The following is a 13,679-nucleotide window of genomic DNA, read 5'->3' on the forward strand; positions in this document are numbered from 1 at the left end:
GAATTTACCTGTCTGTGATGTCACTGCTTTGGACTACAACACACTGCCTGACTCCACGAAGGTAAGGTTTAACAGTTCCTGCTCATGCTAACATGTGCGCTGATGTTTTGGCTCTGCTCAGGTGTGTGCTGTGTGTGCATGGTGATATCAGTAGTTGGCTGGTGTATTGGTTTTCTGCAGATCTGCTTGTGGATTTTTGTTCATGCCTGCTATAAGGTCCATTTACTAGCTTTTTCTGGCGCTTTCAACCACATCTCATGCTCTTCATCAGCACATGGAGTTGGAGTTGTCAAGTAGTAGCTGGTGTCATGGTCTTTATCCGATGTGGTTCTTGAGGGGTGTGTTTGCTATCGTTGGTCCTTAAACTCTGCTGTATTTAGGTTGATGTATGGTCATGAGAAGTGATGAGTTTGGAGCCTTGATGCTAAATTTAAATTACAAAGAAAAGCCATTAACAGCTCGGAGTTATTCAAACATATGGGGGAGTTGTGCAGCGAGACACTGTAATCTATCTGGTTACTGAGGCTGTTTTACTTGTTAGCAGCATGTTCATGGAGCAAGTGATACTGGCCTGATTTAAGGAGCAGCACTCCACTGGAAATAAACCAGAATGAATCATTAAGCTGCACATGTTTCCCACTGAAAAGTGTGTTTGTGTGCTTGTTAGTGTAAGAGAGAAAGAGAACAACAACTTGTGAATGAGCAAGGAAGGAGAGGATGGAAGAAGCGGTGCATGGAGGCAGTCTGGGGAAGGAGATTATGCTCCCTGGAGACCGGGGCTCCTGTCCTACCCATAATGCATTACGTCTCCCTGTGATCTCTCACCTCAATTTCAACCTCTAGAAACGGATCTGTTCCATTTGAATAATTCACCATCAATTTCTCTTCCCGTCGTCCCTTCCCCTCTTCACTCCTGTCTTCAGTCGTTTCCTTCCTCGTGCCCGACTTTTTTTTTATGTGGCCTAAAATTATCTTAAAAAGATCAGTGAAATGTCAGCCGTAATTACGCGTCCTGCCACTCTCTCTCCCTCCTGGCAGAGGTCTTCACATAACTCATTCATACAAGTGTAATTTTAGCTTTGCTGGGATTTTCAGTATTTCCAATATGCCTGCTCAAGATAAGATACTCTCCTCTGGTCTGCACTCCAGTAAAGATGACTTTGCATTGACCATCGTGCTTCTGAAGTGGTTTCACTTTTGTTGCTGTTCAGGTCACCTAACCAACCCATAAGGTAACATGAATGAAAATATATTATTTACTGAAGTGATGAAGTTACTGACATCAGCACCCAAATCAACTATCAGGGCTGCACCACATATCTGTCGGCATCAACACTGCACTGTGCGCATTCGCAACAATCACTTTGCTGGACTTGTGATGTCATGTGAGGCAAATTAACTCAAACATGTCTTGCTACAACTTTTTTGCTGCTTGATATGCAAGAAAAACTTGCACAGTTTTCATTTTCCATGACTAATGTGACCAACCAAACATTCCAGTTTAAGACAGGTTATGTGTGTGCATGATGTAGCCTGGTGGTGTTTGTTATGGGAGTTAAGAGTCTCCTGCATGTGTGTATAGAAAGTACCGTAAGTGGGCTGGCAAATGTTGCAGATACAGTGACGTGGTTGCTTTTCCAAAGCTACAGTGGTCAGCAGGAAGTGTCTAAATAAACTCAGGTTCAAGTACAATGACAGTGAAAAAGGGCTGCATTTTATTTCTCTGCACAAATGAAGTAAAGCATGTGTTTAATGCAATGTTCTCATGACGTTTCACAACCATTCTCAATCAGACTGTAAAAGCTAGGTACCAGCTACAAGCCATGCTAAAGCTAAGTGAGTTAGGCTAAAGCTAAGTGAGTTAGGCTAAAGCTATTTGAGTTAAGCTAAAGTTATTAAAGTTAGGCTAAAGCTAACTAAATTAGGTTAAAGCTATTTGATTTAGGCTAAAGCTAACAGAGTTAGGCTCAAGCTATGTAATCTAGGCTAAAGCTCTCTGAGTTAGGCTAAAGATAACAAAGTTAGGCTAAAGCTATCTGAGTTAGGCTAAGCTATGTGAGTTAGGCTAAAGATAACAAAGTTAGACTAAAGCTATTTGAGTTAAGCTAAGACTTTTTAAGTTAGGCTAAAGCTATTAAAATTTGGCTAAATATCATTGAGTTAGGCTAAAGCTACATATGTTATGCTAAAGCTATCTGAGTTAGGCTAAATATAACTGAGTTAAACTAAAGCTAACTGAGTTAGGCTAAAGCTATTTGAGTTAAGATAAAGTTCTTAAAGTTAGGCTAAAGCTAACTAAATTAGGCTAAAGCTATCTGAGTCAGGCAAAAGCCATATGAGTTAGGCTAAAGCTATCTAAATTAGGCTAAAGCTATTTGATTTAGGCTAAAGCTAACAGAGTTAGGCAAAAGCTATTTAATCTAGGCTAAAGCTTTTTTAGTTAGGCTAAAGCTATCTGAGTTAGACTCAAGCTAACTGAGTTAGACTCAAGCTATCTGAGTCAGGCTAAGCTATGTGAGTTAGGCTAAAGATAACTGAGTTAGGCTTCTTGAATTTAAGTTAGGCTGAAGCTATTTAAGTTAGGCCATAGCTATCTGAGTTAAGCTAAGGATTTTTAAGTTAGGCTAAAGCTATCTGGGTTAGGCTAAGCCTATTGGAGTTAGGGTAAAGCTATGTGAGTTTGGCTAAAGCTGTCTGAGTTAGGCAAAAGCTAATTGAGTTACATTAAGGCTATTTAAGTTAGGCTCAAGATGTTTGAGTTAGGCTGAAGCTAATGGAGTTAGCTCAAAGACACCAGAGTTCTTCCAACAAGGGTTCAGAGCTGTAAGGCTGAACATTAATCTGCAAGAGATGAGGAGGAAAGCAACATAAGGGAGCCACTTCGTTTTAGGGTATTTCAGGGTTCAATTTTAATGTTTACTTTCCTTGTCCTGTCGGGCAAGTGGATCAAAAAATCTACCTGCCCAAAGTCAGTTTTTACTTCCCCTACACAAATCGTTTTATGTATAAGCAGTTGTCAAATCACAACTTTGAGTTACAACCCTGATTTATCCACCGCACTCTCAAAGTTGCAGCAAACTGTGCCATACAATAGAGTTTGACCCACATCCTCTAACACCACCCTGTTTCCAGGGTCATGGAGATGCCTAAACTTTGCCTTTACGCGCTGCCATTTTCTTGTGAGGACCCAAACAATCCCGCAACTCTCAGCAGAGATGGGAAGAAAGCAAGATGTCTCACTCCTTAGCTTCTCCCATCTTCTGCTCCAGAAAATAATGTGTTTATTTTTTTTTTTTTTACCACTTACAGATCAGGTAGGTAAGTTGCTTCATTTCTTGCATTTCCGATATGGCATTTTACTTGCTGTAGGCAATCTGGCAACCCTTATTGTTGAGCCCTGATATGAGGACAGTAGTGTCATGGTGAGTCAACTACTGTATTAAACTAACCTAACTTCCCTATCTGCAAGTCATCAGTTGAAAATTACTGTCATACAATAAACACATAGAAGAACACGGTAAAAGGCTGCTGTCATTTTTTTCAAATGCAACCACACAATGACTCATAAAAAGACAAGTCTGCACGAAAAATTAGATTTCACTGTTATTATGTAGTTTCACACAGCTGTTAGACCTTCAGAGGCAAACAGCCTGGGAACAATCCAGCTTTAATGCCATATCAGGGCCATGTAATAAGATAGAGAGGGATGGTGGGAAACACTGAACACATTTTCTGGACACAGCGATGTGAACTGCGATAACATCCCAAACAGCCTCATGACATCCATTACATTTCTAACCGTAAACCCACGTGGCGTTGTATGTATGTGTGTGTGTTTATGTGTGTGACACTTACGACAAAACACGGTCCCGCTGAGGTCTTTAGACATTCCTCCAGGAGCTTCATTCGGAGTCGCTGTAGCTCTGGACTGTCCCACTCCTCTGGATCCACGCCCCAGTACAGGTCCACCACCTGAGAACACACAAACATGGACTCACAGTTACTTTATGCTCTGATATAAGAAAAAATATAAATTCAGTTTATTCAGTTTTGTGCAGTATCCTTCTCCTACATCTAAATAGTGAAGTCTCGTCCTTTGTGAATTATTTCCACTATAGACAAAAATAAATAGCACAGCCATCTTCCTCAGCTCGCAACATAGCAAGTAAATGATAGATTTTCCTGTATAAGAAACAAGGTTATACACTCGCTACTTTACAGAGAGACTTTGCTGTCACAGTCCCAGTCCTTGACTATCATCAGTGCTACATATAGTATGCATAGTGTAGTCAAGGACTGAAACATTTGCTGCTGTTTTTATTCACCTTTTATTATTTTTTGCACTTTGAGCACCCTTATTTTTTGTGCACAGATGTCCTAAATAAACAATTTTTTGCACTGATCTCAGCCTGTGGACATTTTTGTGGCTGTCCAGTGCGGTTGCATTGGTGTGCAGGTATCTTCTGTGCCGCCCTTTCTTGTTTGTCCATTGTAGCGACTACTGACGCAGCCAAGACAGACTTTTTTGTTGCCCTCAGTATGCAAAGTTTCACAGCAGTTGCATTACAAGGGTTTGGTTAAAACAGTCGATTGATCTGATTGAAATTGGCATGTGAAGCTTTAACCTCTTTAATCTTGCCGGTAGTATTTGGGCCACGGCGCTAAATTATTTACGACTGTAGCATTGAGAGGCTTCAATGTTACCAGCTCTTTTATCTGTAACTGTTAGCTTAACATGGGAACCCTGTATTACTGACATAATATAGAAAAGAAAGTAGACCAGATCTGCAGATCAGTGCTGCAGTGATGGTTTTGGCTCTGTAACTGTATGTTCAAACCAGAAGCTCCCAAAGAGGCAGAGTCTCTCGCGGACGCCCAAGAAGCACGACTGTCAAAAATATTTGTGGCAGCTTTGGTCGCTCTAGTCACTCATCACGTGAATCGTTGAACATTCGATCGTGCTTGTCAATTTAAAGGAGCCTCAAAGCGGACTACTGGCTTGACAGCAGCGTAGTTGCTGCTTGCTGTTGTCCAGTCAGAAAGCTCATAGTTGGCCAACAGAAAGTTATGTTTGGTCAATGAAAACAGAAAACGTATGTCATCCCATTCAAACCAAACGAGGAAGACTTGCATGCTACGTCGCAACATTAGCCTGCAATTCTCTCCTCTATTACGAACATACACACTTTAAAACTCACCAGACCAACCAACTGCCTCCGCGACGCCGTCCCAAGCCTCATTCTTTTTATTTTGGTCTCTGTAACCGAACAGCGACACATTATAAAGGACTGAGTGGGCACGAAAGCAAGTAATAAACTTCTTGATATCCACTGTCGGAACAACTGCACTGTAGGAACCAAAGTTACATGGTTTGTTCTCTGGGACCCGCTTCATCGAAGCACGTCAGCATTCTGATTGGACCCGCTCCGGTCGCTTTGGTAGGATAAGACGCACGGCTGACGACCAAGTCGCCTAAGTCGCCGGGCTCTCACTGAAAATTAAAGACTTCCCCCGTTTTAGAAGCTCTGGACGCTGTTGGTGTGAACGTACAGTAAGGAGCTTAAGGAACAGATGCAAAGCTCAGTAGCCAGCTTCCTGCTTTCAGGGCATGTTTTCCTCCTGTTTGACGTTGAATCCGGTGGCTCTGTGGAGCTCTGTTGCCAGTCTCAGAGCTCCGTAGCTGGCTTCCACGCTTCGGAGCGCGTCATAGCACTCTGGAGCACTTCCACCTTATGTCTAAATCCGGTGCTCTCATCCAGATACGCTCTCAGGTTCCAAAATTTGGCACCGACATTAATTTGTACTCAGGAGTGCTCACATAAATCGGTTGGTACCCTTAGAAGTATTGAGTTGGGTACCCACTAGTCTCTATATACAGACTCTACATTCAGTGAATGTAGAGTCTGTAGGCAAACCCCGGAGATCTTGCCTCCAGAAGAAGAGCGGAAGAGCCCTGGCACTGATGCTGTCAGACACAGTAACAATCTGAGCCTGTCAGTGGCAAAGACGAGCACCTTTCATGGACGCACACTGATGCTGCATATCGTCCGAGTGGTTACATCGCAGCCTGTTTTGCTGCTGCTGGCTGCAGCACTCTCAAACAATACTGGACCAATTTAAAACACCGTCGCTCCCATTAGTCACTGAGACACAAAGACATAGGAAAATAGAGTCCAAGTTGAAAAAACAAAGGCACCCTTTAAGGGAGTTTGAGGAAACCTGATGCCAAGTTTTGGGTTTTCCAAATGCAACAAAGAGTAATTAAACAAAAGCTCAAATGAGGCTTACTCTCTGAAATCTCAGTTGAACTAATGCTGTTGGTGTTTTCAGCTCTGACTTACACACATACCTGCTCTGTGCCACTGAGAACCCCTCCACCACTCTGAGCGTTAGAGGCCAGCAGGGAGCAGCAACTGAACACACACATATACACACACACACACACACACTCCACAGAGGGGGTCTCCCTCTACACATTCGTCACAAGGTTTGGCAGTTCAGACAATTCCAAGTGTAAACACACCACAGAGAGACGCAAGGAAACACACCACGCTGCTCAAAGAGGAAAACAAGCCCTCCTACCGGCTGCTTCCTGCGTCTCTGATTGTTTTTAGCGCGCTAGTTGAGGCCTTACGAGAAGATGCTGATGGTTTTTGCTGCTCAGAGGCTCAAGTTTCAGTCCCCAATATAAATACTGTGCATAATTCCTCTCTGTTGCAGCTATTGATTCTGCTGGTGCTCCTCCCTGATGGCAGTGGTTGAGGAGTAGAAAGTAGAGCGAGGGGGGGGAGTGTGAGGTGAAGCCAAAGTGATTCAACAGCGAGGGCTGCAGACTTCCTTCATGCTCTGCTGCTCGGCAGACTAGCTAGCTCAAATGAGTTTAGCCTGGCACAATGACTGACACATCCGCAGTGTGGCAGAGAACAGTGGTGACTGGCAGCCCTATATAAGCACACTGCACTGAAATTGAGAGAGTGGGACTTTACTTTGACAGTCGGGGGGAGATATTCGCCTCTCCCATTATCAGTGGGAGCAGCAGGAGGGCTGGAGCTGCACCTCGGCTCATCTGCTTGATTGTTGTCGTGCACCTGTGAGCAGCTGTGTTGCTGCGAGAGGAGACAGGTTTTCAACTCGCTGCACATTTCCTCCACAGCCCCGGGGCTGCAACTAACAAATATCCTCATTATCAATTATTCCGCCGGCTGCCAAGCTTTGCTATGGAGGATGAAGAATGACATATGTGTAAATAGATAAATAAATACAAATGAATAAATAAATAAATAAATAAAAATACAGGAATAAATAAATAAATGCAGAGGCTTAGACCTTCTAAAAGTATAAAATAAATGTAGTTGTGCAACATGTAGAAATAAATTCCATTTATTTATTTATTTATTTATGTCCTGTTTAATTATCAACTTTTATTCATGTATGCATTTATTTATTTCCGTATTAATTCCAGCATTTATTTAGTCATTTATTCTTTTTTTTATTTATGCATGCATTCTTTTCATCATTTATGTCACCATTTATCTATTCTAATTTATTTCTGTATTTATTCATTTACACATTTATTCATTTATTTTTTTTTAATTTATTGACACTAAAGTCATTCTTTGTCCTCCATAGCTTTGTGCCTTGTAACGTTATCATGCAACATAGGGTGATTATTACTTTTAAAAAAGACAGTTCACAAAACAAAGCAAAACCAAAACAAATTCCCAAAGCCCAAACACACAACTCTAATTTTCTTTTATCCAAAGCCCAAAAATATTCAATTTATAGTACTATTTATTTATTTATTTATTTATTTATTATTGATTATTTTTCTATATATATTTTTTTCAATTGATCACTTATTCATTTGGCTATCACATAAGACAAAGAAAGGCAGAACTGACCTAAACAATTGATTATCAAAACTAGTTTTAGCTCTGAATTAAAGCTGCAATGATTAATCAATGAATTGCTTAGTTGATCAACAGAAAATAAAAAATGAAAAAACTAAAAATGCAACCACAGGGAACCTATTTGTCGCCGTTCAAGCGGGGGAATTATAAGTGTGTGACACATCAAAAGCCCTGATTGGCTGATTAGATTTTGGTGAAGGTCATTGTGACCTTGCATCCATCTCATTCGTGAATATAATATTTCAAGAACACCTTGAGGGACTTGCCTTAAATTTGGTAAACGCCCACTTGGACTCAAGAGTGCACCCATTAGATTTTGGTGGTTGACGGTCAAATGTCAAGGTCACTGTGACCTTGCCTCTCTGATTATTATGAATGCGTTATCTTATGAGCACCATGAGAGAATGTTTTCATATTTGGCACAAACGTCCATCTGGACTCAACAATGAACTGAACAGATTTCAGTAGTCAAAGCTCAAGGTCACTGTGACCTTGCATCCATCTCATCCTTGTAAACACCTTGAGAGACTTTCCTGAAATCTGGTACAAAGGTCCATTTGGACTCAAGGGTGAACTGATTAAAATTTGGTAGTCGAAGGTCAAAACATGAAGTGATGATTGTTATATCCATAAGGTCAAAGGTCAACTTCACTGTGACATCATAATGTGACACTCTTCTGGCCATTACTTAACATCAAATTTCAGAAACAGAAGGGGAGAAGGGTCAAATACTGAATTGGTGACACTAATCTTAGGTGTCCATCTTGAAACTGTGCTGATTATATAGATCTTCTGTGCTGTCGGGGGGAAGATGTGTGTGAAGCAGCAATGTTTTCTCAGACATGGATGTGTCCACCAGACTGTGGAGCTGTTTTCCTCATAAACAACTAAAATGATTAATTAATTATTAAAGATTATTAAGGGAGATTTATCTCCAGTAGGTGGATGAATTGTTTCAGCAGCACAACCAACAGAGAGATAAATAATATAAAAGTAGACGTGGGATTAAAAAAAGACAACTAGGCTGATTAGGTATAGTTATAAGCCTCTCTCCATTATTCTGAACCACCAAAGGCTTTTACTAAGAAAAAAAAAAAAAACACTCCCACTCACACATACACGATAAGCATCCCTCACTGTGGGGGAAAACTCATTGCTTAGCACATCAGTCACTGTGTATCAGTGTCACTAATCTACTTCCAACTTCCAACGCACATGTGTGGGAGACTGCAATCGGCCCTGTGTTGACAGGGAGCGTGAGATGAGCGCCCCCGATTACGCTAGGTTTCTACTGGGTTTCAGCAGGTGATTGGGAGGATGCACGGTAATTAAAAGCTAAATGAAGACATTAGTCATATCTGTTCGCTGCGTGCATGTGTGTGGGGAGGATACTGATTAAATGTGCCCCATCACCCGCTGCGCTTCGCTGGAGTACGGAGGGATGGATGAAGGAGAAGAGTTGAGGAATGTTTATCCAAAATAGGCAAGGACACATAAATGGAGTTAAGAGGGAAAGTATTTGGAGGGGGGATTAATAGGAGAGATTTTTAACGAAGGAGACACAGTCAGACGAGAACTCCTGTGGGACCGGCTTTGGCTGGAAGTGTTTCACAGTTTCCTCGAATCTTTTCACTCTCCTTCTCTCTTTTTTCTCTCATGCCAACTTCTCCTTCGTCTTTGCCGCTCTCTCTGATTACTCCGCCACCACTCTGTCTCTCACTAAACTATGGTAGTGGGGGTGCCGTCGCTTACGTAAGAGCCGAAGCAGCTTCTGCTAAGCAGCTTTCTAATGCCCTTGGAAGGCATTTGCCCATGGCGGGTCAAGTGCAGGAGAAGCCTTTTTTTTTTATTTATTGAATGTTAGACTATTAGGCTTTGGGATTATGCCCAAGATGCCCAGGAAGAAAGGGCATGAAATCAGGCGGGAAAAAGGCGGAAAAACACCACCAACAGACAGACTCTCAGGCAAAAAAACAACAGTAAAAATAGATCCGGTGCCAACATAAATATATCTTAAGCTCTCCACTGCGGGCAATTTTATCAAGAAACATGTAGTGAATCTCTAAGAATGTTTGATGAATACAGCTGTCTTAGTGCTTGAGGAAAAGTGTAGGGTTTAACAGCAAATCCATGGCCAAATATGAAATTTCTGCTGTGATACAAAATACATGAAACTGAGTTAGAAAAAGCAGATACAGGCAAATCACATGAAGGAAGGCTAAGCAGAGATTTAGACTCTAATGTTACATCTCTTAATGCTGTGTTTTACTTTACTTATTTCAGTAGTCTGCTTGCGATGATAAGAGGTCAAATTTCATTCCAGGTTGTCAATAATGAGCACAGAGAGGAAGTTTCCCATGCATGCCTCTGAGAGAATCTGTCAAGCTTTGACACACTGGGGTAATTACAGCACAGTGTTTCCGACGCTGCAGCTCAACCATAGCAAGTTAAGGTTAAGAGCCGGTCAAAGACATGAGGTAATGAGATCACATGACTCTGGTGGGTATAATGAAGAGGGGCAGGTCTTTAGCATAACTGCTCAGGGAGATATATTTTTTGTAGCAGAAGATGCTTGGGAGTAACTCTACGGCTGGCAGTGCCCTTAAAGGGGAAATATTAGATCATTTTCAGGTTCATACTTGTGTTTTGGGTTTTTACTAGAACATATTTACATGCTTTAATGTAAAAAAAACCACTTTATTTTCCTCATACTGTCTGTCTGTAAGGTCTGCTCTCATTGGTCAGTGTCTCTGGGTCTCCTGTATCTTGGCATCTCTGCAGCCATGGGAATAATGTAATATAGCGGCCCTCTCTACCATAAAAAAATCACCAGTTAAAGCTTCTAAACACAACCAGACAAATTCCAGCAGGAATACGATCTGAAATCGACAACATCAGCAACCGAAATTACTTTCCCCCCCTTACATTAGCATGTAGCTACATGTAGCAGTGTACTTAGAGACAGGAAATGAATGTGACGGAGAATAGAGGCATTTTTAACCATGAAAAAATCACCAATAAAATCTCCTAAACACAACCAGACATGTTTCAGCAAGGCAAAGATTCCAAATCGAGGAGAAATTAACAACACTGGCAACAAGATTACATTTTTTCCCTTGACATTAGCACATAGCTGCATGTAGCAGTGTACTTGCAGCTGGGGGATGACTGTAACAGAGTGCAATGACACTTTCCACAATGAATAATCAGCAATTAAAGATTTTAAACACAATCAGACCTGTTGCAGAGGGAATGTGATCCGAAATCCGGGCGAAATTAACAACATCAGTAAACAAGATTACATGTTTCCCTGATGTTAGCATGTAGCTACATGTAGCAGTGTATTTCCAGCCAGGGAAAGACTGTAACGGAGTGTAGCAGCACTTCTGATAAAAGCTTCTAAGCACAACTTAACATGTTGAACCAGGACTATGATCTAAAATTGGAGAGAAATTGACAACGCTGGCAACCAAGATTACATGATTCCCTGATGTTAGCATGTAGCTACATGTAGCATTGTACTTGCAGCTGGAGAATGACTGTAACAGAGTATACTGGCAGTCTTTATCGTGATAAATGACAAGTTAAAGCTCCTTAACACAACCAGACATGTTGCAGCAGGAATGTGATCTGAAATCTGGGAGAAATTAACAGCATGAGCAGCCCAGATTACATGTTTCCCTGTCACTGGCACAAGCTACATGTAGTAGTGTACTTGCAGCCTTGTAAAGACTGTAACACAGTATAGTGACACTTTCTACCATGTAAAATTACTAATAAAAGCTTTTAAACCCAATTCACAACATTTAGACATGTTCCAATAGAAATATGACACAAAATCTGGAAGATATTAACAACAGGCTAACAACTGATGTTAGCCTGTAGCTACATGTAGCAGTGTACTCCAAACCAGGGTAATTACTGTAACATGGTACAGCAGCACTTTCTAACATGAATAATCAACAATAAAAGCTTCTAAATCAAAATCTCAACAACTTGACATGCTCCGCCAGCAACATGATTAGAAATCAAGGAGAAATTAAACACATTGGCAACCAAGGCTACATGTTTCCCTGACATTAGCCAGGGGAATATCTGCGATCAAATATGCCGTACTTTTTACTGTGAAAAATCACCAATAAAAGCTTCTAAATCTAAATCTTAAAAAGCAGACATGTTGCAGAACGAATATGATCCATAATCAGGGACAAATAAACATCTGCAGCAAAGGTGACATGTTTTCCTGATGTTAGCATGTAGCTACATGTAGCAGTGTATGTAATATAAACACTTGCAGTACCGTGTGTGGAGCAATATAATGGCAATATAAAGAAGTCTGTTACGAGCTGATGTCAGCTCGTCATGACAGTTCCAAAACGTTGGAACCAGAGTATCCAGAATGATCTGAAGCCTCAAAGGGATTATTGTTACACATTTCCCTCATTATTTGAAGCTTTGGCCACGTTCAATATGAACATCTGACACTGTAATATTAAACATATGACAGAGAATAAGGAAAAGCATAATTAGTTTCTTTTAAATGGAAGCAAATCTGGTGTTTTTAGGGGCATTGGGACCAGCATTCTCACTCTGAGTGGAGGTTTGTTTGTTTAACAGCATCCACGCCAGATGGAGGTGCTTGAGAGTTAAATTAGAGCAGACACAACTTGAAAGCTCCTCTTAGAATAAGTAAACCCGTGAGGGAAAACTAATCAGAACACTGTTGACCAACACAGGTGTTTTGCAGCGTAGTAAACAAAGCATCCTTATGTTTTTTTTTGCTGCATGCTGAACTTTTTCTTGTTTTTTTATTCTCTTTGGAGTGCACTGCCAGCATACTCGTCTTCAAGGAGCATAATAACGTACAGAAAGTTCAAGAAAAGACAAAAAATCCAATTGTTTCCATTTTTTCTGCGGCTAATATCACCTGTGGGACCCTCGATCTTTATGCTTTGATTGTGCTGTCAGGATACCTGCCAGACTTGATTAAAAGTTTCTCTTAAAATTCATAGGAACTAGTGTAATATTATGAGAGGAGTCAAAGTGTCAACACAGCTTTTTCTATATATTCTCATCTCTCGGCTGCCCTATGGTTCAATCAATGTGGAAATTCATACAGCCACCAGACACTGTGACTACCAATATAAAATATGTGCATTTTCAGATCAATGAAGAAACTGAATATCCCAAGGCATACAGGCACAAACCTGACTGCATAAACAAGTCGAATGTAATGGTGTAAACACACTGCTGGCACCAGTGTTGTGGTCAAGGCAACCGAAATCGAGACCAAGTCATGACCCAGGCCAGACCAGTGCAAGTCCCACAGTCAATACGTTTACATTGGACTACTGTACTTGTCCCAGTATACAAACACTGAAGGGGAATTGATTGATTGACCCAAGTATGTCCGACTCCAATACGATAGGTGGAGATATGCCTCCTTTCAGCTTGTTAGTACTGGACCTTTTTCCAGTTGACCTATTACGTCCCAAACCAAACAATCGACAAACGCGTTAGCTACCGTTAGCTCGCAGCAAACTGGTGACATGGGGGACAACGTTATGGCTCTGTACATTTCGAATATCCAAAAATTCACTGCTCTGGATGTAGATTTGACCACACTGTCACAACCTTTTTCCTTCTGTTACACATTTAATGCTTTTGACGTCCGAGTCAAAGCCCGGGTGGAAACTGTGGAGCATGCTCAGAGCACCTCATCCAGTTTAGGTCCGATTAGTCTCTATACAGACTCTACATTGAGTGAAT

The 13,679-nt window shown here is 41.2% G+C and overlaps 1 protein-coding gene across 2 annotated transcripts in view; it reads right to left on the reverse strand.

Moving 5' to 3' along the window:
• Positions 1-13,679, reverse strand: part of LOC125883842 (NACHT and WD repeat domain-containing protein 2) — a 93,190-nt gene that overhangs the window by 47,570 nt on the left and 31,941 nt on the right. For both annotated transcript variants that reach the window (XM_049568433.1, XM_049568434.1), the window contains exon 4: positions 3,856-3,972. In XM_049568433.1, coding sequence (XP_049424390.1) covers positions 3,856-3,972 — 117 coding nt within the window. The remainder of the gene's footprint in view (positions 1-3,855; positions 3,973-13,679) is intronic.

This window comes from Epinephelus fuscoguttatus, linkage group LG23 (genome assembly GCF_011397635.1).
Source record: "Epinephelus fuscoguttatus linkage group LG23, E.fuscoguttatus.final_Chr_v1".
NCBI lineage: Eukaryota > Metazoa > Chordata > Actinopteri > Perciformes > Serranidae > Epinephelus > Epinephelus fuscoguttatus.